Source organism: Cetorhinus maximus, chromosome 12 (assembly GCF_964194155.1).
Source record: "Cetorhinus maximus chromosome 12, sCetMax3.hap1.1, whole genome shotgun sequence".
NCBI classification, from domain to species: Eukaryota; Metazoa; Chordata; class Chondrichthyes; order Lamniformes; family Cetorhinidae; genus Cetorhinus; species Cetorhinus maximus.
The window spans coordinates 104,996,788-105,019,237 of record NC_135890.1 but is presented as its reverse complement, the minus strand read 5'-3'; the positions used below and the strand labels follow the sequence as shown (position 1 = coordinate 105,019,237).

Below are 22,450 nucleotides of genomic sequence, written 5' to 3'. Positions count from 1 at the left end.
AATTTACCCTAAAAGGAATGTCAGCATTTGATGTGGGTGGAGTCTCCCCTGGGGCATCCTAACGGGAGCTGAAATTTTAACAGGGATCTAAAAATAATAATCTAAAAATGCATTGTAAAATACTAGGGTTGTAATTCGAGTGTCCCTTGAATCTAGGCATCTAACTCAATAATTGGGGGGTGCAGAAGTGGTGCATCTGAGGAGGTCTACAGTATTTCATATGAATTCAGGGTCCAGTAGGGGAGTTGAATAGGGGTGTGGTGATGTAGGCATTTGGTTGGGTTGAGAATGGGATGGGATTATTGGAGGTGTGGAGGTTGATGTGGGGCATTTGATGATTGGGGGCTTGGAAGGTTGGGGCTGCATCCTGGGGAATAATAGTTTGGAGGATGATGCGGGTGTGTGGGGATTGGTTTATTTTATTTGAGGTTTGTAGCTATATCCGGAAGGGTTAATCAGGTGTGGAGGCAGATGGAGGTTGTGACTAGGGATTGTAGAGGTTGATGTGGGGTATTTGGATATTTGGGAGGTTGTGGCTGTATCTGGGTGGTTTAGTTGGGGCAGTGGAGGTGGATGCGGGGTATTTGATTGGGGTATTTAAGTGGTTGTGGCTGTGTATGGGAGGTTTAATGAGGCTATGCAAGTTGATGTAGGGCACTTGGTTGGCTTTTTGGGGTATTAGATGGTGTGGCCGTGTTTGGGAGAATTAATGGGTCTGTGGATGTGGATGTGGGGTATTTGATTAACGCGGGGCTGTTTGGATTGGGTTGTGTTCACTGGGGTTGGTTTGTTTGGTTGGGGGGGGGGGGAGGTGGCGGGGGCGCTGGGTGGTCGGCTGTAGTCTGGCAGCGCTGAGCGTTTGTAACACGGGATCCCGCAGCCATATCCGTTATATCGCAGAGCGCTAGAAGGGAGGACGGATCCTGGTGCCAAGGGGAAAAGTATGTGGAACAACATGGCGAACTTTTAATAAACGGAGAAGGGATCAGAGAGAAAGAGGGAGGATCAAGGAAGGGAGTGGGAGACCGGACCCCGAGCCCAGCCTGTGAAGCTTTTCTGGGGAGTGGATGGCGATATTCGCCTGTGCTGGGACCGGCCAGTGAGCCCACACCGAGCCCCGGAGCAGGAGAACAGCCAGCACCATGGAAGCAGACAGCAAGAGAGAGAAGGTGAGCAATCCCCCCCCCCCACCAAAACTCCTTCTCTAACCATTTTTTTGTTTCAAGGAGCGAATTCTATCCCCCCTTTCGTTTCCCCCCCCCCCTTTTGAATGATAAAGAAATGTTGACAGAGGGGTGGGGCGATGAAATCTCAACTTTTGTCCCGAGTTTAACTTTTCCAAGTGTGGCTAATGTGCTTTTTTTTTTAATTAAAAAAAAATATATAATTCAGCTCGATTTCTACCATCAATAATTGTTTTTTTTTTTCACGAGATTTAAATGAGAAATACCGCATCCGAAGGCGCAATTGCTCACTCCTCTAGAGCACAGGGAGATTGCTCTCACAGAAGCAAGTTTTTTTTTCTCCCTCTCCTGCTATAACAGAGCCTGGAAAGGGAGTGTGGGGCCTGTGAACACTGAGTGCAGGATTCCTGCCATCGCCATCTAACAATCCCCAACTCATTCAGCTACTGAAGTGATCACTTTTAACCCCTGTTCCCCCCCCCCCAGTATGTGCAGGATTCCCCAATCCCATCAAATGTTCCAGTGAAGAAAGTTTTTTGGAGAGAGGAAATTACATGGGACAGCTTTCTAACGGTTCCTTATTTTTTTGAAGGCAGGAATGTTGTTCGCTGGAAAGTTTGGCGGGGGGGGGGGGGGTGGGGGTTGAGGGAACCCAAAATAATCAAATCCTCGCATTCAAATCCACCATCACTCAATATTGCGATATCGTTTATCATTTTGCACTTCACACACACACACGTAATCCCCCTACCTCGGAACTTGCTTTGTTTTTACAAACCAGTGACCGAAGAAGCAAGAAAAACAAGGGTGGCTCAACCAGTCCAAGGGCCTCACTTATACTGATGTCTATTTTCTGTGCTTAAAAAAAACTATACACAAAGATTTATAACCCTCATCTGGTCCTTGCACCTCTCAATTGCACCATTGGCCGTCTTTTAAATATATTTTACTTTTACTTCTTGTTTATTTATTTGCAATGGGCAGGGGGTGCTGGAAGATGTTGCATGTAGTTAACACAAGGACTATTGTTAATGAAGTGAGAGGGTGCAGGTTCATACCTTAACGGTGCTCAGCTCATGACCTAAGCTATACTCTATGGACAGGCAAACATTGATTGCAGGTCATGCAACAAGTGGGGTGAGATTGGAGTGCAGCTGCACCTTAAGACTCCCATCATTGGTTCACCTCTGGGAATAGGTTACTGACTCTCCGCAGTAAATTATTTTGAGGCTGGGCAGACTGAAAAATAGGGATAGTTTAGCTCGAAGGGGGGAACATTACCAATAAAAAAAAATGACGCAATCGCCACAAGATTACAGGAAATAACTTGGCTATCATGTGTTATACATAAAAAAAAACCTCCTACCCAGATGTTGAGAATCTTGGAAAAATAAAACAAATCTTTGCATCAGTTGGAATTAACGTCTAAACAGATGAGGCATGTAATCTGTTTAAAGGCTGGATTTGTACCTTGTGCACTTTCTTAAAAAAAAAGTGCTAGACTCCAACTTGATTCTCAAATTCCCCCATAGTATAGTTTGATTGTCATATGTAGGCAGACCCTAGTCAGGAGTCCTGCCATTTGCTATGGTTGTGTTTTAAAGCTGTGTTTCTGACCTTTCACAGGTCAGCCAAATCATTTGACTACACTGGACATTGTTTCATTACACATGTCGATTTCTTTACACAGTGACCCACTGCAAAATGGGTTTGACAATGTTGTCAGGAAAATTATTTAACATTTTGGCACTGATGTATTTTGTGAAAAGTTAATAAAGCCAATATAATTTATTTAAGCCAAGTTAATTTAATGTCTTTGTGATGCCTTTGATTATCACTTCAAATTGCTCCTACCACCAGTGGCAGACCTGTATCCACTAGTACCTCAGCTTAGTGTTTTAATGCTCAACATGCACTTTCCAGACTAGGTTTATGAACTGAGTCTCAACTGCTGAGTGCTTTTCACTGTCCAAGTGGGCGCAGTACAGAAATACCACCCTCATTGATTCCACTTGCCGCCTTTAAATGCCCTTCTTCCAACAGAGAGTTTGGGCATGAAACCTGTTTTTCTGATTACTGTTGCTGATAAGCTGGTGACTGCAAATTTCTGAGGGCAGAAACTTGTCCTGTCAGGCATTGATGGTGTAAGTTGCTTCAATTACCTCAGCCTAGTGTGGGCACACTGTACAGGGGTACCACAAAACTTGGGGCACTTTGAAAGCTCGAACCTATTGAAATTGCATAGTTGCGAATTTTATTTGAATGCAGAATAAATATATACAATATATATAGTATAAATATGAGAAGAGAGGCTGTATTATAGACTAATGTAACTAAGGGCTTCAGGCGACCTTTACCATTAGCTTCTGGTATTTCACTCAGTTTATTAATAAAGCAACTGTGTATTTTTTTGTACCCAATTTAAGTCACTTTTTTTTCAACTTTCCAGTTGACTTTCAACGTTTTCAGTAAGCATAATTTTGACATTCCCTGAAGGATACTTGTGTGATGTTATTACTGCTTTCCTGTAGATGCGTTATTTTTGGCTGAATGGGGTGATTTTTGTCTCTCGTTTTGTACAACAGAGAGAAAACTGTATAAACAACAAACTTCCATTTTCAATTGAGACAGTTGAAGTTAAATTGTTGCAGTCCTACTTTAGGCACCAGAATGCATTCTGTCTCCCCTGAGATTTGAAGGGCATTTGTTTACCACTTGTACTTTTCAGAAAGTGGTCAGTAATGAGTTTTGATTGATTTGAACCTTTTTATCATTTTTAATGGGGGTGTGTGTTGTCATCAGCAGATGAGAGGATCAGCGATCTGATGTCCTTGGATGTCACTTGCTATAGACACTCTTTCCTGACATCTTTGAGTCAAAGTTCAAATTTTGACCTTTTAACAGTGATGAGGCGAGAAGGTAGAGAAGAAAGCTCCAGCCCTACAGTCTTTGATTTTACATTATTACTGGGATTTATATAGCATCTTATCACATCAAAGTATTTTGCATAATGAAGGGCAATGACTGTTTATGTGGGCAGTCACTGAAAGCATTCTTCACCATGCAAACAACATGATTTGGATTGAGAATGTTCAAGAACTGCATGTGAAAACTGTGCAATCAGACTTTGCCACTAACATCTTTTTGATTGTCTATATGTTCCGGGATTCAATTTATTCCATGTGTTTGGAGTTAAATTCACAGTTAAATGGGTGAAGATGCCCTATGTTTTAACCGTTCTGGGTGGTCTGTGATTGCCTTTCACTTTGCTGCAGTTTCTCACGTTTTCATTTTTGGAAGAGGGGAAGAAATCATTGGTGGGTGGCATTTATATGATTGTATACTTCCTTTAATGTGCTTTTGTTCTGTCTTGGCAGAAAATATGTCAAGAATTGCTCTTTGCAGTTTATAGGGAAGTCAGCATGCAAACTGCAATTTTCAACTGCTTGCTTGTAGGACCATCAATTGACCAAGAAGGGAATTACAATCTGAAAACTCAAGACTCCATTTTTAACTAAATCATTTTCACGTGTTATTTAAAATTTTCACTGTTGGCATAGAGGCTGTACTTATAATGTATGGTTATGGACTGCTTCTTGTTCCTCGAGCAGCTCTGTGTTGATCCCTTGCTCAGTGATTGCTTCATTTGTAACATTGCTGTACCTCAAGGACCAATTGTATTTGTTGCTGTAATGTTATCATTACCTTGGTGCTAGAAGATCTGTAATTAAGATGGAAACCAGATCCCACTTCTGTATGATCTGCCTTACGATTTTTAAACTGTGGCAATAACGCAACCATGTGTTAAAGAGTTAGCCATGTGTCATTCCTGATCTAATCCATGGCTGCAATTATACAGAGCATTGATGAGTCCGCACCTGGAGTATTGTGTGCCGCCTTTAATCTCCTTACCTAAGGAAAAATGTACTTGTCAAAGAAGGAGTGCAATGAAAGTTCACTAAATTAATTCCTGGGATGGAGGGATTGTCCTGTGAGGAACGATTAAATAGACTGGGCCTTGGTCTGCAGGTTATTAGCTATGAGGAGAGGTTGGAGAAACTCGGATTGTTCTCACTAGAGCGACGGAGATTGAGGGGCGACTTGATAGAAGTTTGCAAAATTATGAGTGGCACGGACAGAGTAGATAGTCAGAAGCTTTTTCCCAGGGTGGAAGAGTCAATTACTAGGGGACATAGATTTAAGGTGAGAGGAGAAAACTATAGAGGAGATGTGCGGGCAAGTTTTTTATGCAGAGGGTAGTGAGTGTCTGGCATTCGCTGCCAGAGGAGGTGGTAGAAGCAGGTACGATAGTGGTGTTTAAGAGGCAGCTTGACAAATACATGAATAGGATGGGAATAGAGGGGTATGGACCCTGGAAGTGCAAAATGTTTTAGTTGACAGGCATTATGATCGGTGCAGGCTTGGAGGGCCGAAGGGCCTGTTCCTGTGCTGTACTTTGTTCTTTGTACACATTAAAAACATTAAGTGATTTGGAGATAGTGCAGGAAAATGGTGTTGAAGTAGATCAGCAATGAGCTCATTGAATGGTGGAGCAGGCTTGTAGGGCTGAATGGCCTCCTATTTCTTATGCTGTGCTTTGAGGTTTATAAGCATGTACCTTTCTATGAATCTTTTAAGTGGATGCCCAACCCAACATCCACTGTAACTGTAACCTTGATGGATCAGAGATCAGTGTACCTATTTAGGAGCAGCTATAGCATAAAGACTGATCCCATCTGTAGTGAATTGGTTAATGTCAGCTGGGGTGGTCATAGGAGTGTAATGATATGCCTCAACACCTTTGGTTTAAAGAGAAAATCAGTCAGAATTCCTGATCACTATTTCTTGCTGAAAATGTTCATGTATGGTCACATTTGGATGAGTTGCATGTTTTTTTTGCGCCATTCCAGTGATTAAATAGCCTATCAATTCTCATTGTCTCATTTTGCACATGTACAGTAATCATTTGGGCCAGGTAAGCAATGGGTGCCCATGGAAATGTACCTCAGTAAGAAGTTAGTATATTCATGAGAGGATGGGAGGAGAGAAAAGAGGAACTGCCCCAACTGCTGCTCATGATTTTCTCCTACTGTTCCCAACCTCCTCCTCTGACAGTGACACTTGCGTTCATTCTGCTTATTCATGATCTGACTTTGTCCAATTTCCTCCATTGCCTCCTCATTTGTACTTTACCTTGTCACCCAACTCTCAATGTCTAAGCCTTCTAGACTCTGCTCTGTTGGTACATCATTCTGTTACATCTTATTCCACCACCCCTCAGCCTGGCCTGACCATGTCAGCCCTTTGTTGTTGATCATCAGAATTTGAGAATAAATGTTACTATTACATTTTTTTTTCTTATAAAGTGAATGTGTAATGCTTTTTCTGAAAGTAAGGTTAACCCTATTTTCAGTTAATTTGTCTCTCACCACCACCTCCTTCTCTACTTGAGACCAAGGGCATATCACCAAGTAGCAGAACTTCTCTAGGATTGGTACTACAACAACGATTTGAATTTATAAAGTGCCCTTATCATAAAACATTCCTATGCATTACACAGGAACTTATCAAACAAAATTTGACATCAATCCATTTAAGGTGATATTAGAATAGGGGACCTAAAGCTTGGTCAAAGGGGTTAAGTTTTAATAAACAGCTGAGAGGAGAGAGGTAAAGGGACAGGTTTAAAGAGGAAACTCTAGAGCCTAAGGCCTAGGCAGCTGATGACACAACCACCAATGGAGGAGCAATTAAAATTGGAGATGCTCAAGAGGCCAGAATTGGAGGAGCGCAGGGATCTCGGAGCATTGTAGGGGTGGAGGAGGTTATAGAGATAGGGAAGACTGAGGCATGAAGTGATTTGAAAACCAGGATATAAATTTTAAAATCAAGCTGCCAGAACGTAGACAGGCTGTTCCATATCAGCACTGGTGGAATTCTTAAGAAGGAAGTAGATCTAGACACGAAAGGCGTCAAGGGGTATGGGCAGAGTGCGGGAGTACAGTGTTGAGATAGAGGTCAGCCATGATCAAATTGAATGGCGGAACAGGCTCGAAGGGCAGAATGACCTCCTCCTGTTCCTATTTTCTATGTTTCTATGCTCTTTGATACTATAATGTACTCATATACCTAATAACAGCACTGCTGAAATTAGGAGAGGAGCTCAGTAGAGTGCAGAGCATCAAACCTTTGTGCTGCCAGGTGCAGACACACTAATCACAATTGCCAACAATATTTTTAGATTACCGGTGCCACTGAAACGACCAGGTGCTAGGGGAGCTGACAGTCGCGTCTACAGATCAATCAGCGATGAACTTGGTTATACACCATCTTTAGGGTTGCAGAAAAGCTGAAAGTCTGTCACTGTGCCCTTAAACACTTAAGTTGTAAGGAATAAAATTAACAAGGGTCAATGATGGAGCAATTGTTTTAAATTGCATAGATATTAGTTTTTTCCAGATCATGTCCCAAATGGCAAGCAATTAAATTGGGCACAACCATACAAATGACCAGCAAGTCGGAATGAGTGAGAAAGTATTGAAATAATCTGGATTTGAGCGAAAAGGAGTGTGATGTGATACTTTTTGACAGGTTTATTACAAGAAGGGGAGATGGAAAGAAGCCAAGAGGAGCAGGAGTGGGGGGAGGTGGTGAAAATGACAGGAGAGCAAAGAGGCAACAGAGGGGCAGGCTGCAAATCCTCCCGCCCCCAACTCCTTCAATAGGCAGAAATCCTGATTTTATCAGAAAATAGTAAATGAGTCATGGAACCTTGAAAGCTTCTGTGTTTCCATGGTAATTAAGTGGAAAGACATCCTGCAGTGCCGTGCTAATTGGAGAGTATATATTATTAAACCTACTGAGAAAATAAATGCTGGAATCGCCCTTGCGAAAGGATAGCATTCAGCTTCTATTAAAATCATTCTAACTAATTTGCCAGTAATTTATTAAGTATTCCACGTTTAATGTGACAAGAAGCTCAAATTCTGTAGAAAAAATGGCAGTGAAACCCCACTGTCGCAAAGTTCCAGAGGTCTCGGGATTGCTTTGGCTTTTCTGTCTTGCACATTGAAGCTGGATATTTCATTTCTCTCCTTTTCCACTTCCCTGTCGATTACGCCTGTTCTGCTCTAAGCTGTCAGGTGAAGTCCATTTTTTGGTGGGGCTTGAGATGAAGTGCTTTAAACCACGTTTGATCTCAGTTGCAGGGTACATTCCTCTTAATACAGAGAATTTGAGGCTCTGGCTTTACCATGTTTTGAGGTCCTTTGCACGCCTGAGCGAGAAGTTGCAGCAAACAGCTTCCTACCAATTTTCCAGTAAACCTGCAATATCACTCAAGTCTTGAGCCAGTTAACTACAGCTTGTTAAGGTTTGGTTTTGAGAAGGGATTCGAATATTTGTTTATACTGAGGTTTTGTTTTCAGTGTGACTGCTGCAGTTCTCTGTATTAAAGGTATGTACCTGCTGTCTCTGACAAGACTCTTATTTATGAGTCCAATGACCTTGACAGGTGCAATAGCAAGCCACAGCTATGGCTCATGCTGCTGCTGCTGTTCAGGCTTAGCGATGAGCCAAGGACATGACATCGACACTGAACTGCCTCTTTCACTAGCTGACTACCAGATTTATAATCATTGGCTGGATATTTCGGATACCAACATCTTGCATGGGAATATTGCTGAGTTCTTATTACAGGCTTTTAATGGCTGAAAATTGTTTGTCCCTTGAAGAGTAGTAGAAAGCAGCTGGTACTTGTTAACAAAGCTGTGCCTGGGTGGGTGTGGGTGGGATATCAGAAATCAGTGTTATGATCCATAATATAAATAAATGACTCGGTTTTGGAAACAATGAAATTTAGTCAAATGTGCAGACAATACCAAACAGTTGATTCTGAGGAAGTCCCTCTGGAACTACATACATAGGAACAAACGCACTAGGAGCAGGAGTAGGCCTTTCAGCCCCTTGAGCCTGCTCTGCCATTTGATAAACTCATGGCTGATCTGATTCTGGCCTCGACTCTACTTTCTTGTCTACCTTCTACAACCTTTGACCCCCTTGTCAATCAAGAATTTATCTAACTTGGCCGTAAAATAATTCAATGACCCTGCTTCCACTGCCGTCTGGGGAAGAGACTTCCATAGGCTAATGACCCTCTGAGGGGGAAGAAAATCCTCCAATCTTTGTCTTAATTTTATACTCTGTCCCCTATTTCTAATCTCTGCAATAAAGGGGAAAATCCTGTCAGCATCCACTCTGTCCATTCTACTCAGGACCTTATATGTTTCAATAAGATCACCTCTTATTCTTCTAAACCTCAAGCAATACAGGCCCAACCCCTGTCCACCCTTTCTTCAGAAGATAGCCCCTTCATCCCAGGAATCAGTCAAGGGAACCTTCTCTGAACTTCTAATATAATTGTACCTTTCATTGAGTAAGGAGACTTGGGCTTTCCTTCACTGTCGCTGGGTCAAAATCCTGGAACTCCCTAACAGCACAGTGGGTGTACCTACACAACAGGGATTGCAGCGGTTCAAAAAGGCAGCTCAGCACCACCTTGTCAAGGGCAATTTGGGATGGGCAATAAATGCTGGCCTAGCCAGCGAAGCTCTCATTCCATGAATGAATAAATAAAATAAACAACAGTGCTGTTAGGGAGGGAGTCCCAGGATTTTGACCCAGTGACCGTGAAGGAACGGTGATATATTTCCAAGTCAGGGTGGTGAGTGGCTTGGAGGGGAACTTCCAGGTGGTGGTGTTCCCATGTACCTGCTGCCCTTGTCCTTCTAGATGGTAGCAGTTGTGGGTTTGGAAGGTGCTGCCTAAGGAGCCTTGGTGAGTTTCTGTAGTGCATCTTGTAGATGGTGCACACTGCTGCCACTGTGTGTTGGTGGTGGAGGGAGTGAATGTTTGTGAAAGGGGTGTCAATCAAGTGGGCTGCTTTGTCCTGTATAGTGTCAAGCTTCTTGAGTGTTGTTGGAGCTGCTCTCATCCAGGCAAGTGGAGAGTATTCTACCATGCTCCTGACTTGTGCCTTGTAGATGGTGGACAGGCCTTGGGGAGTCAGGAGGTGAGCAGGATTCCTAGCCTTTGACTTGCTCTTGTAGCCACAGTATTTATATGGTTAGTCCAGTTCAGTTTCTGCTCAATGGTAATCCCCAGGATGTTGTTAATGGGGGATTCAGCGTTGGTAATGCCATTAAACATCAAGGGGTGATGGTTAGATATTCTCTTGTTGGAGATGGTCATTGCCTGGCACTTGTGTGCTGCGAATGTTACTTGCCAGAGCATTACCCTGGGTCTCTTGATTACAATACCACTATGCCACCACCTCCCCCAGAGTGGGCCTGCAGAATGCTGACTGAATTAAACATGGACCATTGGCACGGATGCACATAGGAAGGAAAATGGGCACGGTACACCCTTAAGGAATGGCATAGGAAAAGTTTGGGATAAAATTGAAAGATCTCTGGGTTAGTGACTCAATGTCCAACATGTCCAACCTCTGCCAAGCAGCAGTCAACAAAGCAAATAATGCTGAACCATAGAACCAAAACAGTAGAATGTTCAAAGAGTCTGTGCACAAGCTGTTTAGTGCTGTGGTCAGACCACACTATTAGTCTGTTGACAGTCTGGACACTGAGACACGAGGAAGGGAGTTCAGGGAAGAGTGACAAAGTTGATCTCTACTACAGGAGGTCTGAGGAATAGAAAAGGCTGTTTTCAAGTTTGAAATGAGGTAGCTGAGAGGTGACTGCAGAGATTTTATAAAATAGAAAAGATAAAAGTGAAAAATTACTTTTAACTAAATTGAGATAGTTGGCTAAGGGGACATGTGTTTAAACTAGTTAAAAGTAAAATTAGGACTTTAGTTCAAGTTCTTTAAATGTCAAAAATGGAGTGGACTTCTTTTTAGAGGAAGCTGAAACGAGAACTGGAGTAATTTAAACAGATGCTGCAATGGGGGTCCTTCTCGATCGATGATCTAGATGGACTGAATGAATTTTTCAATTCTGTTTATTGTGTGAAGTTATGGTGCCAAATCACTTGATTTTTCCTCCAATTTTTTTTTCTTTTTAACTTACTTTTACGACTTTAAATTGCTTCCCTGTAACTGTCTTCTGTATCTGAATGCCAAAAGTTTCACGATTTGAAACCATGCTCCAAACGTTCAGCTGTTGTGCACTCCTGCTTAGCTTGGCAAATGTTAGCAATCCCTAAACTTGGGTGAAGAGCCAAGACATATTGTGCAGCCAGAAGACCACCAAGGTTGGAAGGGGTAAGTGACAAGACTAGGCAAAATGCTGATTAGGTGATGACTTTAAAAAACTGTAGATTCTACGAGGAACCAAAGAAAACTGTGGTTCTGGGTTTGAGCAGAAAACTATGTGCTAAGTCTTGATTTCAGCTCATTGAGGAGCAAGAACTTGTATTTGAAGCTTAGGAAAGTTCAGAGCACCACTGACCATGTAGTTCAGTGTTTTTCTTTATTCATTCATGGGATGTGGGCATCGCTGGCTAGGCCAGCATTTATTGCCCATCTCTAAAATTGCCCTTGTTCAGAGGGCATTTAAGAGTCAACCACATTGCTGTGGATCTGGAGTCACATGTAGGCCAGACCAGGCGAGGATGGCAGACTTCCTTCCCAGAAAGGACATTAGTGAAACCTGATGGGCTTTTACAACAATTGACAAGGTTTCTTGGTCATCGCCAGACTTATAATTCCAGATATTTTCCTGCTGTGGCGGGATGTGAACCTGGGTCTCCAGAGCATTACCCTGGGACTCTGGATTACTAGTGCAGCGACAATATCACTGCACCATCGCCTCCCCCTCACCTTGAAGTGTACATTGCTCATTGCTGTTTAGTTTGTGCTAGGACTTCTATCCATTATAAACAGCTGCCTGGTTTATCCCAGGAATATGGTGATTGTATGAAACATGCTAGCAGAAAACTAGCACAAGGAGACTATTGGGGAAAATAATTAAAATCTGCTGTTGCGACCAGATTCGCTTGACAAGTTCTGCTTTTTAAGATACCAGTAGTAGAAATTTAAACCAGAGTGGCAGGATAAAGCAGCTGAAATTGCAGCTTGCAGCATGAACGAAGTGCAAATACAGCTGATACTCAGTTGATCCAGGCACTCCAGTTTATGATTGCAATGCGCTCGCTCAACTAAGTCTGGCAAATCCCTGAACTTCAAATCAAGCCAGTCGCTTGCACTGAATGCCAATTATCTCCTTAAGGTAGCTGGTTCCCTCTCCCTCAGTGTACTGTGTTGGGGAGTCTTGTTAATTTTCAAATATATGCACAGCTTCACTAAGGAAGTGAAGGGAGTTGTCATATTTCATTTCTCTCAATCTATATTATTATTATTATTATCACCACCATCATTATTGGAGGCTCTTCATACTGTCACTATATCCTGTCCTTCAGCACTCTCTCCCATAATTGCTTCATCTTGTTATCCCTTCGTATTTACTTCAAAAATCGCCCCTTTTTAAAAAAAACACATAGGGCAGTATTTTCTGCCTGCTGGGCGGGCGGGCCTGACCCAATCTCAGGTGGGCGGGGAACCGAACCCCACCGGCGAAGCTGGCCTGGTCGCCATTTTAAGTGGGCGGGCCAATTAAGGCCCACCCAGCGTGACACCCGGCGGGAAGCGCTATGAGCTCCCTGTGCGTTCGGGGAGGGATTCCCCAAAAGTGAGAGTGCGCTCTTTTGTGCATGCGCACGAAAGAGCTCACATCTCCCTGAGGCTAAGTGCTGCCTCAGGGAGATTGCTGAAAGTTGTTCAAATATTAAAATTGGAAAAAAAAAAAATCCTTAACATGTCCCCCTCGTGACAATGTCACACGAGATGGGATATGTTAATAAATTTCACTAAAACTTTATTAAAGTTTTTAAAACCCTGCATGAAACCTCATCCCACCAGTGGATGAGGTTTCATGTTTTTTCTATTCCCCGCCGGGGCTCCTGGCCTGCCTGCCAGCCTTAAGGTTGGACGGGCAGGTCCTTTAATTGTTTTAATTATCCTGTCAATGGCCTCAATTGGCCATTGACAGGTCGGCGGGCACACAGCTGATCGCGCTGAGCTCCCGCCTTCCTGAAAATTTAAATGGGGCGGGATGACGAAGGAGGATCCCCTCGGCATCATCCCGTGTCATTTTGCGTGTCGGCGAGCGGGCCCCGCCAATGGCAAAATTCAGGCCATAGTTTTGAGCATGCTTCCAGTCTTCACTGCTCAGTTTTCCAATTCCTGATTTGAAGTTCCTATTACGAAGTGCTTTGGAACATTTTACGAAAGGAAGGGATGCTCTGTATGTGCATTTTACTATTGAACTCTGTGGGTTTGGTTTGTTATTCAAAGTTTCTCCAGTGTAAACAGTTGACCATCAGTTATCTGATATAAATGAAGCAACTTAGCATTACAAAGTATTTATAGCACAGAAACAGGCCACATGAGCCCCTTCCACCCTACTTCATCTAACCCCATCATCACCTTTCTCCCAAATGCATATTTCTATCTTCCCTAAGTGTATCTAGGGAATGTCAAAGATTGTAATTGGGAGGAAAGGATTATTTGTCAGTTGATGAGATTTTTACTGTTTTTTGACTGAGAGTGCAAGGAGAAGCGATTGGTATGGAGTATTCAAGTCTTGGATGAATGTCAACTTTACAGAGAGTTCATAGCTGTGGGGAAATAATGGATTTAGTATTAAAGAGAAACGCAGATTCTTAGAGGCAGTCTTAGCAAAGGAGTTTTTGTAGGATTTGAGCTGAAAAGTGAGAGTGAAATCCAAAATGTTAGTGGAGGAAGAAATACCAAAGTCGTAACCATTTTAAACCAGCTGTCAGGAGCAAGATCAGCTATATCTTGAGGTGAGTAGTGAACAATAACATTTGCTGCTGACATCAAAGTTGCACACAAAGGTCCAGCAATGTCTGACCTGGACTTCCCCTTTCCCAATGGATTTTTAAACCTGGCACCAAGTCAAAGACACTCCAGGTTTGCAGCCAATCACATTGAAGCATTCTCACAGACAGCAAACCAGGAAATTAAAAGTACTTTATCCACCACTTTTAAATTGCATTTTTCAGGTAGCAGAATAAAACGTCGGGATTGTTTTAGGAGCTGGAGTATCAATGATTTTTAAATTATGACTTTTTTATCATAATGGATAAATTTGGCATTCCAAAAATATAAAATTAGCCTTTCAGGGATAGCGAGGGTGTTTAGCAGTAGTTATGAAGTTAGCGTGCTGTTAAAAGCCCAGCTGTACCTCATTCAACAAGGTGTAACTTTTTCAAGGGTTTCTACAGCGCGACTAACGATTTAAAAGTGGAAGTTTTTTGCCAGTTCATTGATTGCTCCGAGATTGGAGTCTGGGGTGGCGGATCTCAGTAGTGCATCCACTGGAGGAGCAACAGTCTGTATTTCTGTGTTCTGTGCATATGTCCACTCCAGAAGTTGCTGTCAGTTTCAGTGGTGTAATGATGGTGAGCAATGACAGTTTTGTGCTTGCACTGTAAAGTTTGGACCATTATTTCACCTGGAGCAGTTGACCTAAGAATGAATCATTTCTTTGTTTCCATGTTCCTGACAAGACGTTTCACGATGTTTTTAAAAAAGAGAAAGCTGTAATTCATTAGGATACTTTAAAATGCATATGTGTGTTTTAATTGCGTTAAAGTGGTGAATGTTCATGAGGTCCTCAATGGAGTAAATTGTGCCACCTCAGGGCATAAGAGAGCTTGTCCCATCAGGAGGCTCAGATTAGTCTAAACATGTAATGGGGGCCTTCATTTTATGTACAGGAATTGCAGCGACATGATGGACACCAGAATTATATGACCTAAAATGAAAGCAGAAAATGCTGGAAATACTCAGCAGGTCAGGCAGCATCTGTGGAGAGAGAAACATTTAACCTTTCGGGTCGATGACCTTACATCGAAACTCTTGTCATGCCACATAATGGGAATAGGTCACTGATTCTTTCAGTTACAAGTGTTGTTAAGACTGACAATGATCAACAAGGGTGAAACAGGTTGTAAATCCACTTACGCGAACAGCTCTGAGTAATGTAAATCAGAATGCATAACTGTTCTTCTTGACATGTCTTGCAGGAGGAGACTAACAGAAAAAGGAGAATGTTTTTGCATTTTTAAAAAAAAATGAAAGCCTCCTGCTTTTCTCAGGCTCAATTTAACTTCAAGAGCTCGCTCTGAAAAGCTTGATTGGAGGCTGGAAGTGCATGTTTGGCAGGGTTTAACTGTCTGCCATTCTTGACTTTTCTCACACACCCTCGTATGCTTTTATCCCTTTCTGTTGGCCCACACAATGGTTTTGCCATTGTATTCAGCTCTGACTGGGATAAAGTGAGAAGCCAAGCATTTGATATTGAATAAAAATGCTGGATCAATGTTTAATTAATTAGGCAAGCTGAGCCATGCCTTGCAGGCAGCAAAATTTGTATGAAAGCTCTTCTCTGTCTGATTTCTGCAGTGCACAAGTGCTTTTTGGACAGCGCTGTCCTTGATGCTCAGTGCTTGAAATCAGATTAGTTCAAGTTTGGTCTGGAAAGGGACCAACAGTAAAAGGAAGACCCTCTCATGTCTCACAAAACAACATCTGATCTGTGGTTCAGCTCAACCTTAAAACAGGCGAGGGCCCACACATACACACAAGCATGCCTTGAATAGGCACTTGCACTTCACGGTTTTCATGAACAGCAGTAAAATTCCAGCAGATCTTAGCAGGGGCAACCATTTAATTGCAGTATTACAAAGATTCCCCACCCCCACCGAGTTGAGGAGGGGAGAAACAGACAGATTTTTGCTGCTCTCTAGCTGCAGAGTGTTTGTGTGTGGATGTTGTGGGAGGATAGTTTAGGGCTCAGTTCCAAAGTCCTCCACTGCTGAATAGCTGAACAACGCTCGCTGTCTAAGCTGATCCGTGAAGAATAGCCACTGTGTGCAGTGCTGGATGCTGGCAGTTTGCTGATGCCCGTGTCCATGCAAGGATAGAATGCCACGGGCACCAGCAAAGCATACAATGCGGCAAAGAGTAGTGGGAAACCAGGGGATTGGGAAGCCTACAAAGACCAACAGAGGACAACTAAAAAAGAAATAAGGAGGGAGAAGATTAAATATGAGGGTAAACTAGCCAGTAATATAAAAGAAGTTTGCAAGAGTTTTGTTTAGATATATAAAGGGTAAGAGAGAGGCAAAAGTGGACATTGGGCCGCTGGAAAATGACGCTGGAGAAGTAGTAGTGGGGAACAAAGAAATGGCGGAGGAACTGAATAGGTACTTTGCGTCAGTCTTCACGGTGGAAGACACGAGTAACATCCCCAAAGTTCAAGAGAGTCGGGGGGCAGAGGTGAGCATGGTGGCCATTACCAAGGAGAAGGTGCTAGAAAAACTGAAAGGTCTGAAGGTGGATAAATCATCTGGACCAGATGGATTACACCCCAGAGTTCTGAAGGAGATAGCTGAAGAGATAGTGGAGGCGTTAGTGGTGATCTTTCAGGAATCACTGGAGTCAGGGAGGGTCCCAGAGGACTGGAAAATCGCTAATGTAACCCCCTTGTTTAAGAAGGGAGTGAGGCAAACGACGGGAAATTACAGACCGATTAGCCTGACCTCGGTCGTTGGTAAGATTTTAGAGTCCATTATTAAGGATGAGATTTCAGAATACTTGGAAGTGCTTGGTAAAATAGGGCAAAGTCAGCATGGTTTCATCAAGGGGAGGTCATGCCTGACAAATCTGTTAGAATTCTTTGAGGAGGTAACGAGTAGGTTAGACAAAGGAGAGCCAATGGATGTTATCTACTTGGACTTCCAGAAGGCCTTTGACAAGGTGCCGCACAGGAGGCTGCTCAGTAAGATAAGAGCCCATGGTGTTAGAGGCAAGGTATTAGCATGGATAGAAGATTGGCTGTCTGGCAGGAGGCAGAGAGTGGGGATAAGGGGGTCCTTCTCAGGATGGCGGCCGGTGACTAGTGGAGTTCCGCAGGGGTCAGTGTTGGGACCACAACTTTTCACTTTATACATTAATGATCTAGATGAAGGAACTGAGGGCATCCTGGCTAAGTTTGCAGATGATACAAAGATAGGTGGAGGGACAGGTAGTATTGAGGAGGCGAGGAGGCTGCAGAAGGATTTGGACAGGTTAGGAGAATGGGCAAAGAAGTGGCAGATGGAATTCAACGTGGGCAAGTGTGAGGTCATGCACTTTGGTAGGAAGAATAGAGGCATAGACTATTTTCTAAATGGGGAGAGAATTCAGAAATCTGGAGTGCAAAGAGACTTGGGAGTCCTAGTCCAGGATTCTCTTAAGGTTAACTTGCAGGTTGAGTCGGTAGTTAGGAAGGCAAATGCAATGTTGGCATTTATTTCGAGAGGACTCGAATATAAAAGCAGGGATGTGCTGCTGAGGCTTTATAAGGCTCTGGTCAGACCACATTTAGAATATTGTGAGCAACTTTGGGCCCCGTACCTCAGGAAGGATGTTCTCGCCCTGGAGAGGGTCCAGAGGAGGTTCACAAGAACGAGGTTCACGAGAACGATCCCAGGAATGAAAGGCTTAACATATGAGGAATGTTTGAGGACTCTGGGTCTATACTCAATGGAGTTTAGAAGGATGAGGGGGGATTTGATTGAAACTTACAGAATACTGAAAGGCCTGGATAGAGTGGACGTGGGGAAGATGTTTCCATTAGTAGGAGAGACTAGGACCTGAGGGCACAGCCTCAGAGTAAAGGGAAGACCTTTTAGAACAGAGATGAGGAGAAACTTCTTTAGCCAGAGAGTGGTGAATCTATGAAATTCATTGCCACAGAAGGCTGTGGAGGCCAGGTCATTGAGTGTATTTAAGACCGAGATAGATAGGTTCTTGATTGGTAAGGGGATCAAAGGTTATGGGGCGAAGGCAGGAGAATGGGGTTGAGAAACTTATCAGCCATGATTGAATGGCGGAGCAGACTGGATGGGCCGAATGGCCTAATTTCCGCTCCTATGTCTTATGGTCTTATCAGCACCTTTAGGACAGCAGGAGAGAAAATCGAGGAGTTAATAAAAGGACTTGATTGCTGACAGATTTCTAAGGTGGTAATTATGGCTCCAAAGGATAGCAAATGGAGGCCTGGTTTGAGATTATTTTTGAAAGAGAAGAGGGCTTTGCCTCATCAATCCCTGAAAACTTCGCTCTTTTTGACCTGGAAAAATACAAGGTCATTAAAGTTAGGAAAAGAAACAAAGGACGGGATTTTCCCCATGGGCTTCAGCACCCTAATGTGAGGGTCAGATATGGGTCAGAAGCCCACACCGTGTGGGGAACAGCCACACAGATGTGATTTTTCATGAATTGACCAAGCAATGACCTGAGTGCAGGTTTGCCAGACAATTAAAGATGGTGAGTAGGCTGTCAAGGCTGGAGAGCCAATAGGAGGCCCTCCAGCAGCTGCTTCAGGGAAGAGAGAGGGCACCCTCAATCAACTTTTTTTTAAACTTTAAAATAAAAAATGCCCTTAGAAGCTGGGCCACCACTGTGATGGAGAAACCTCTTCTCAGGGCGTCTTGAGGGTGTAGCTGAAGTCAGGCAGGTAGGGTAGGCCTCTAAGCCTGCCCGAAGCGCTGGCTCCCCTAGTCTGCCACTGAGAAACCTCCTTCAGGCACCTGGGCTGCTTCCTGACACCTTTGAGAGCCTAGATACCAGCTGGAAAATTTCAGCCCGCCTCGGACAATAGGGCTTAATAAACATGGCCCGGAGGCAGGATGGTGCCAGGAAAACAGCACACTGGCCGGTGGCATGAAATTCTGCACTCTCCCAGATCTCTGCTCGCCCTCATCAGGGCTTAAAAATTCATCCTGAAGAATCAGATCAGGATATTTATTTAGTGCGCCTTATATCTGATAATGAAACCAGAGCAGGGCAGCCTTATGGTATCCCACTTTGTTACCATAGCCACCAACTCTGAAACTGCTTTTAAATAGTTCTGGGGGACACATAAGCTTGATCCTGAGCTCTGTGTGCATTCCTCAGGCTTGTTGGAATTCCTCCTTACCTGGACATCACTGTGAAGGTGCCAAAAACAACTTCCTCACTTCACCCGTAGGCTTGTTTCAGGGATTTTGTTTTTAAAGTCAGAAAAATATATATTTTTTTAAGAGTTTAGAGACAGAAATATAAAAATGGAGCTCATTAACTCTGAGTATCCCATAGCTTTTCCCCTCAAGTTAGAATCTCTTTTGGTTTTATTTGGCTTTATTTCCCTTAAACTAACTCTTAGCCTCCTTTCCATCAACAGAGGCAACCTTTTTCAGTCACCATAACTTGTTCTAAAATCACCTTGCCTGGTGGGGTCCTTCCCAGAAGAGATGCCTTATAAAAGGGCTGGCTGTCACTTCTCACTTCAACCAACCAAAACGATTGAAATTAGATTGAGTTAATTTAATTGCAGAAGAGCACATCATTCACACAAGGTCTTGAAATTTTGGGAGTTTGCAAAGTGTGTCCACTAGGAGAAATAAATGCAAAGTGGAAAGTCTAGGAGAAAAAAGGTGCATGAAGTACTTAGCCAGTTTGCTCAGTGTCACTAATAATTGCTGATATTTCCCACTGCTGTCCGTTAAAGCTGCCCTTCATACCTTGAGTAAAGGTCAGTTCTGGAACCAGTCTTTTCCTTAACACAGGTTTATTCACAAAACTCCAGAGCATAGGCACAGACTCCCCTTTTCCTCTCCCCCGACGCTGGTGTAAACCAATTCTTATATACTTAAGAATAATTCCCTAATCTTTCTCCAATTAGTAACAGCTGCTATCACTTACAATGAAGTGCATGTTTTAGTTTGTAACAGGATTCCACCATAAATATTGTCATTTGGTTTTCTATGCTCAAAATTTGAGGCCAAGTGCAGTTTCACAAAGGTTTTTCTCTTTGACACTCAGCTGAAGCTGATGTTGGTTCAGGCAGCAGTGATGCACCCATTTTTTAATATGTAATACTTCAGATGATGGGCATACCTACCGAGAGACTTTACTGCATCTTGTTGGTGTGGAAATCGTGGTCTAAAGCATAAATGATCTGCAGCAAAGGCTGAATAGGAAAAGGCCTCAGTTTAGGACCCCGCCCCCCCCCCAACTATAGTATACTGAAGGGCTGGAGCCAGTGTAAAACCCTTTGGGCCATACGTATCAGAAGATGTTTAAATTCAGTGTGAATGTAGATACAGTCTTCATTGTAAGTGGAGTGAGCCAAATTGATCTGTAATGACCTGTATGAACTGTCATGCTTGAATTGTATTGTAACATGCCTTCACAAATTTTACGACTGAAGTACATTTTTGAAAAAAAGATTTTCTTAATTAAAAATGTTCTGGCTTTTCAACACACATACAGACAATATATATTTAAACTTCAAAAAAATGTTGAAAAGTTTGGATTTATAATGTTGACATGATGATGCTATTCATTTTACTGTTAGTGAATTTTAGCAATAGTATAAAAGAAACAGAGCACATGTTAATAATGTCCAAACTATATATAATGAATTATTTAGATAACTTAAAAACTGTGGTGTTCAATTTTAGCCCCCATTGTTATCAGTAAAATAGAGAGATCCTGAAGTGATTCTTGGATTCTGGAACATCAGTATTATGTCTTTGATTTCTGGGTCTCCTGCTTCTCTGTAAATTCAATTAAGTCACCCAGAGATAATTCAGCTGACTCAGCTATAAATGTGAAGTTTTTATTATGCGTTCAGATTCCAGCAGTCCGCCACTTGCAATATATTCTACTTATTCTGCTGTACTTGTTTGTGAAAAGAGATGTCAATATGTGAACATTTTCAGCCTCTCCCTTCAACTCAATGGGCTGAATTCCCCCCCCCCCACTGGAGGGGAAGTTGAAGGGCGGGCGCGCTTCCGATCAGCACCCTCGATCGGGGGTGCGGCGCCATTTTATGTGGGCGGGCCTTCAGCGTGACAGACGCTATAGGCTCCCTGTGCGGGCTGGGGGGTGTCGAATCCCAAAATCGAGAGTGTGCTGTTTCGCGCATGCACACGAAAGAGCTCACTCATCTCCCTGAGGCTAAGTGCTGCCTCAGGGAGATCGGCTCAAAATGTACAAAACCTAAAAATAGAAAAGTAAAATTTCCCTAACATGTCCCCTCCTGTGACAATGTCACATGAGTTGGGACTTGTCCATAATTTTAACAAAAACTTCATTAAAATTTTTGAAAAGCTACATGAAACCTCATCCCGCCCGTGGATGAGGTATCATGCTTTTTCTAGTTTGCGCCGGGGCTCCTGGCCTGCCCGCCAACCTTAAGGTTGGACGGGTAGGTCCTTTAATTACATAATTGACTCTGTCAATGGCCTCAATTGGCCATTGATAGGTCGGCGGACGCGCAGCTGATTTCACTGCGCCCCCGCCTTCCTGAAAGTTTAAATGGGGCACGGTGACGTCTGGAGTTCCCCCCTGACGTCACCGCGCGTCATTTTACGTGTCAGCGAGTGGGCCCCGCCCCCACTTGCCGACGCGTAAAATCCTGCCCAATGTACGTCTGGACTACTGAACTAAACACTCGATGGGTTTTAATGTTTCCCCCTCCCTTGCAAAATTTCTGTCTCTGTCTTGAAGGCATTGACGTACACTGGGATCACTTGATGTCAAATCTGTGTAGTCTGCCCAATGTGCTGGAGGATTTTTAAGTCGATGTGACAGAAAAATGTAGGAAGTGAAGACAAATGAATCTGCTGGGCTACAGATCAGGGAGAACATTTGTGGGGTACTGGCTTTTGTCATGGAAGAATGATTGAGTGTTGGTGAGGTTCTACAGTTCTGAAGTAGGCAACTTTAGTATCCATGTTTAAAAAGGGTGACAATCGGACCCTGACATTGAAAGATCTGTCAGCCTAACAACAGTAACAGGGAAAGTAATGTAATCTGTTGTAAGGGGCAGGCTGGAGCAGCACATGTATAGCAGTTCAATACGAAGCAGCCAGCCTGGATTTAGAAGGTAGTGGGATCCGATCTAATAAATCTTCTTGGCTTCTTTGAGAACATTGCACATTAAACAGATACTGGAACTTATTGTAATGTAGCTTATTTGGACATTGAAAAGATTTTGATATACTTCCCCCTTAACTATTTCTAATCTAAGTAAAAGCAAGGGTGAAACATGGGGCTGAATAAGAGGTTAGATTTTTTTTATAACAAGAGTATGGAGTTACTCCTGAGAGTTGTAGGATTGGAGTGGGAG

General features: G+C 43.1%; 1 protein-coding gene across 2 annotated transcripts in view; it reads left to right on the top strand.

Moving 5' to 3' along the window:
• The first annotated feature begins 817 nt into the window (after positions 1-817).
• ttc28 (tetratricopeptide repeat domain 28) overlaps positions 818-22,450 on the top strand; it is a 761,973-nt gene continuing 740,340 nt past the window's right edge. For both annotated transcript variants that reach the window (XM_078554281.1, XM_078554279.1), the window contains exon 1: positions 818-1,169. In XM_078554281.1, the coding sequence (XP_078410407.1) occupies positions 1,143-1,169 (27 nt within the window). In that variant the 5' untranslated portion in view covers positions 818-1,142. The remainder of the gene's footprint in view (positions 1,170-22,450) is intronic.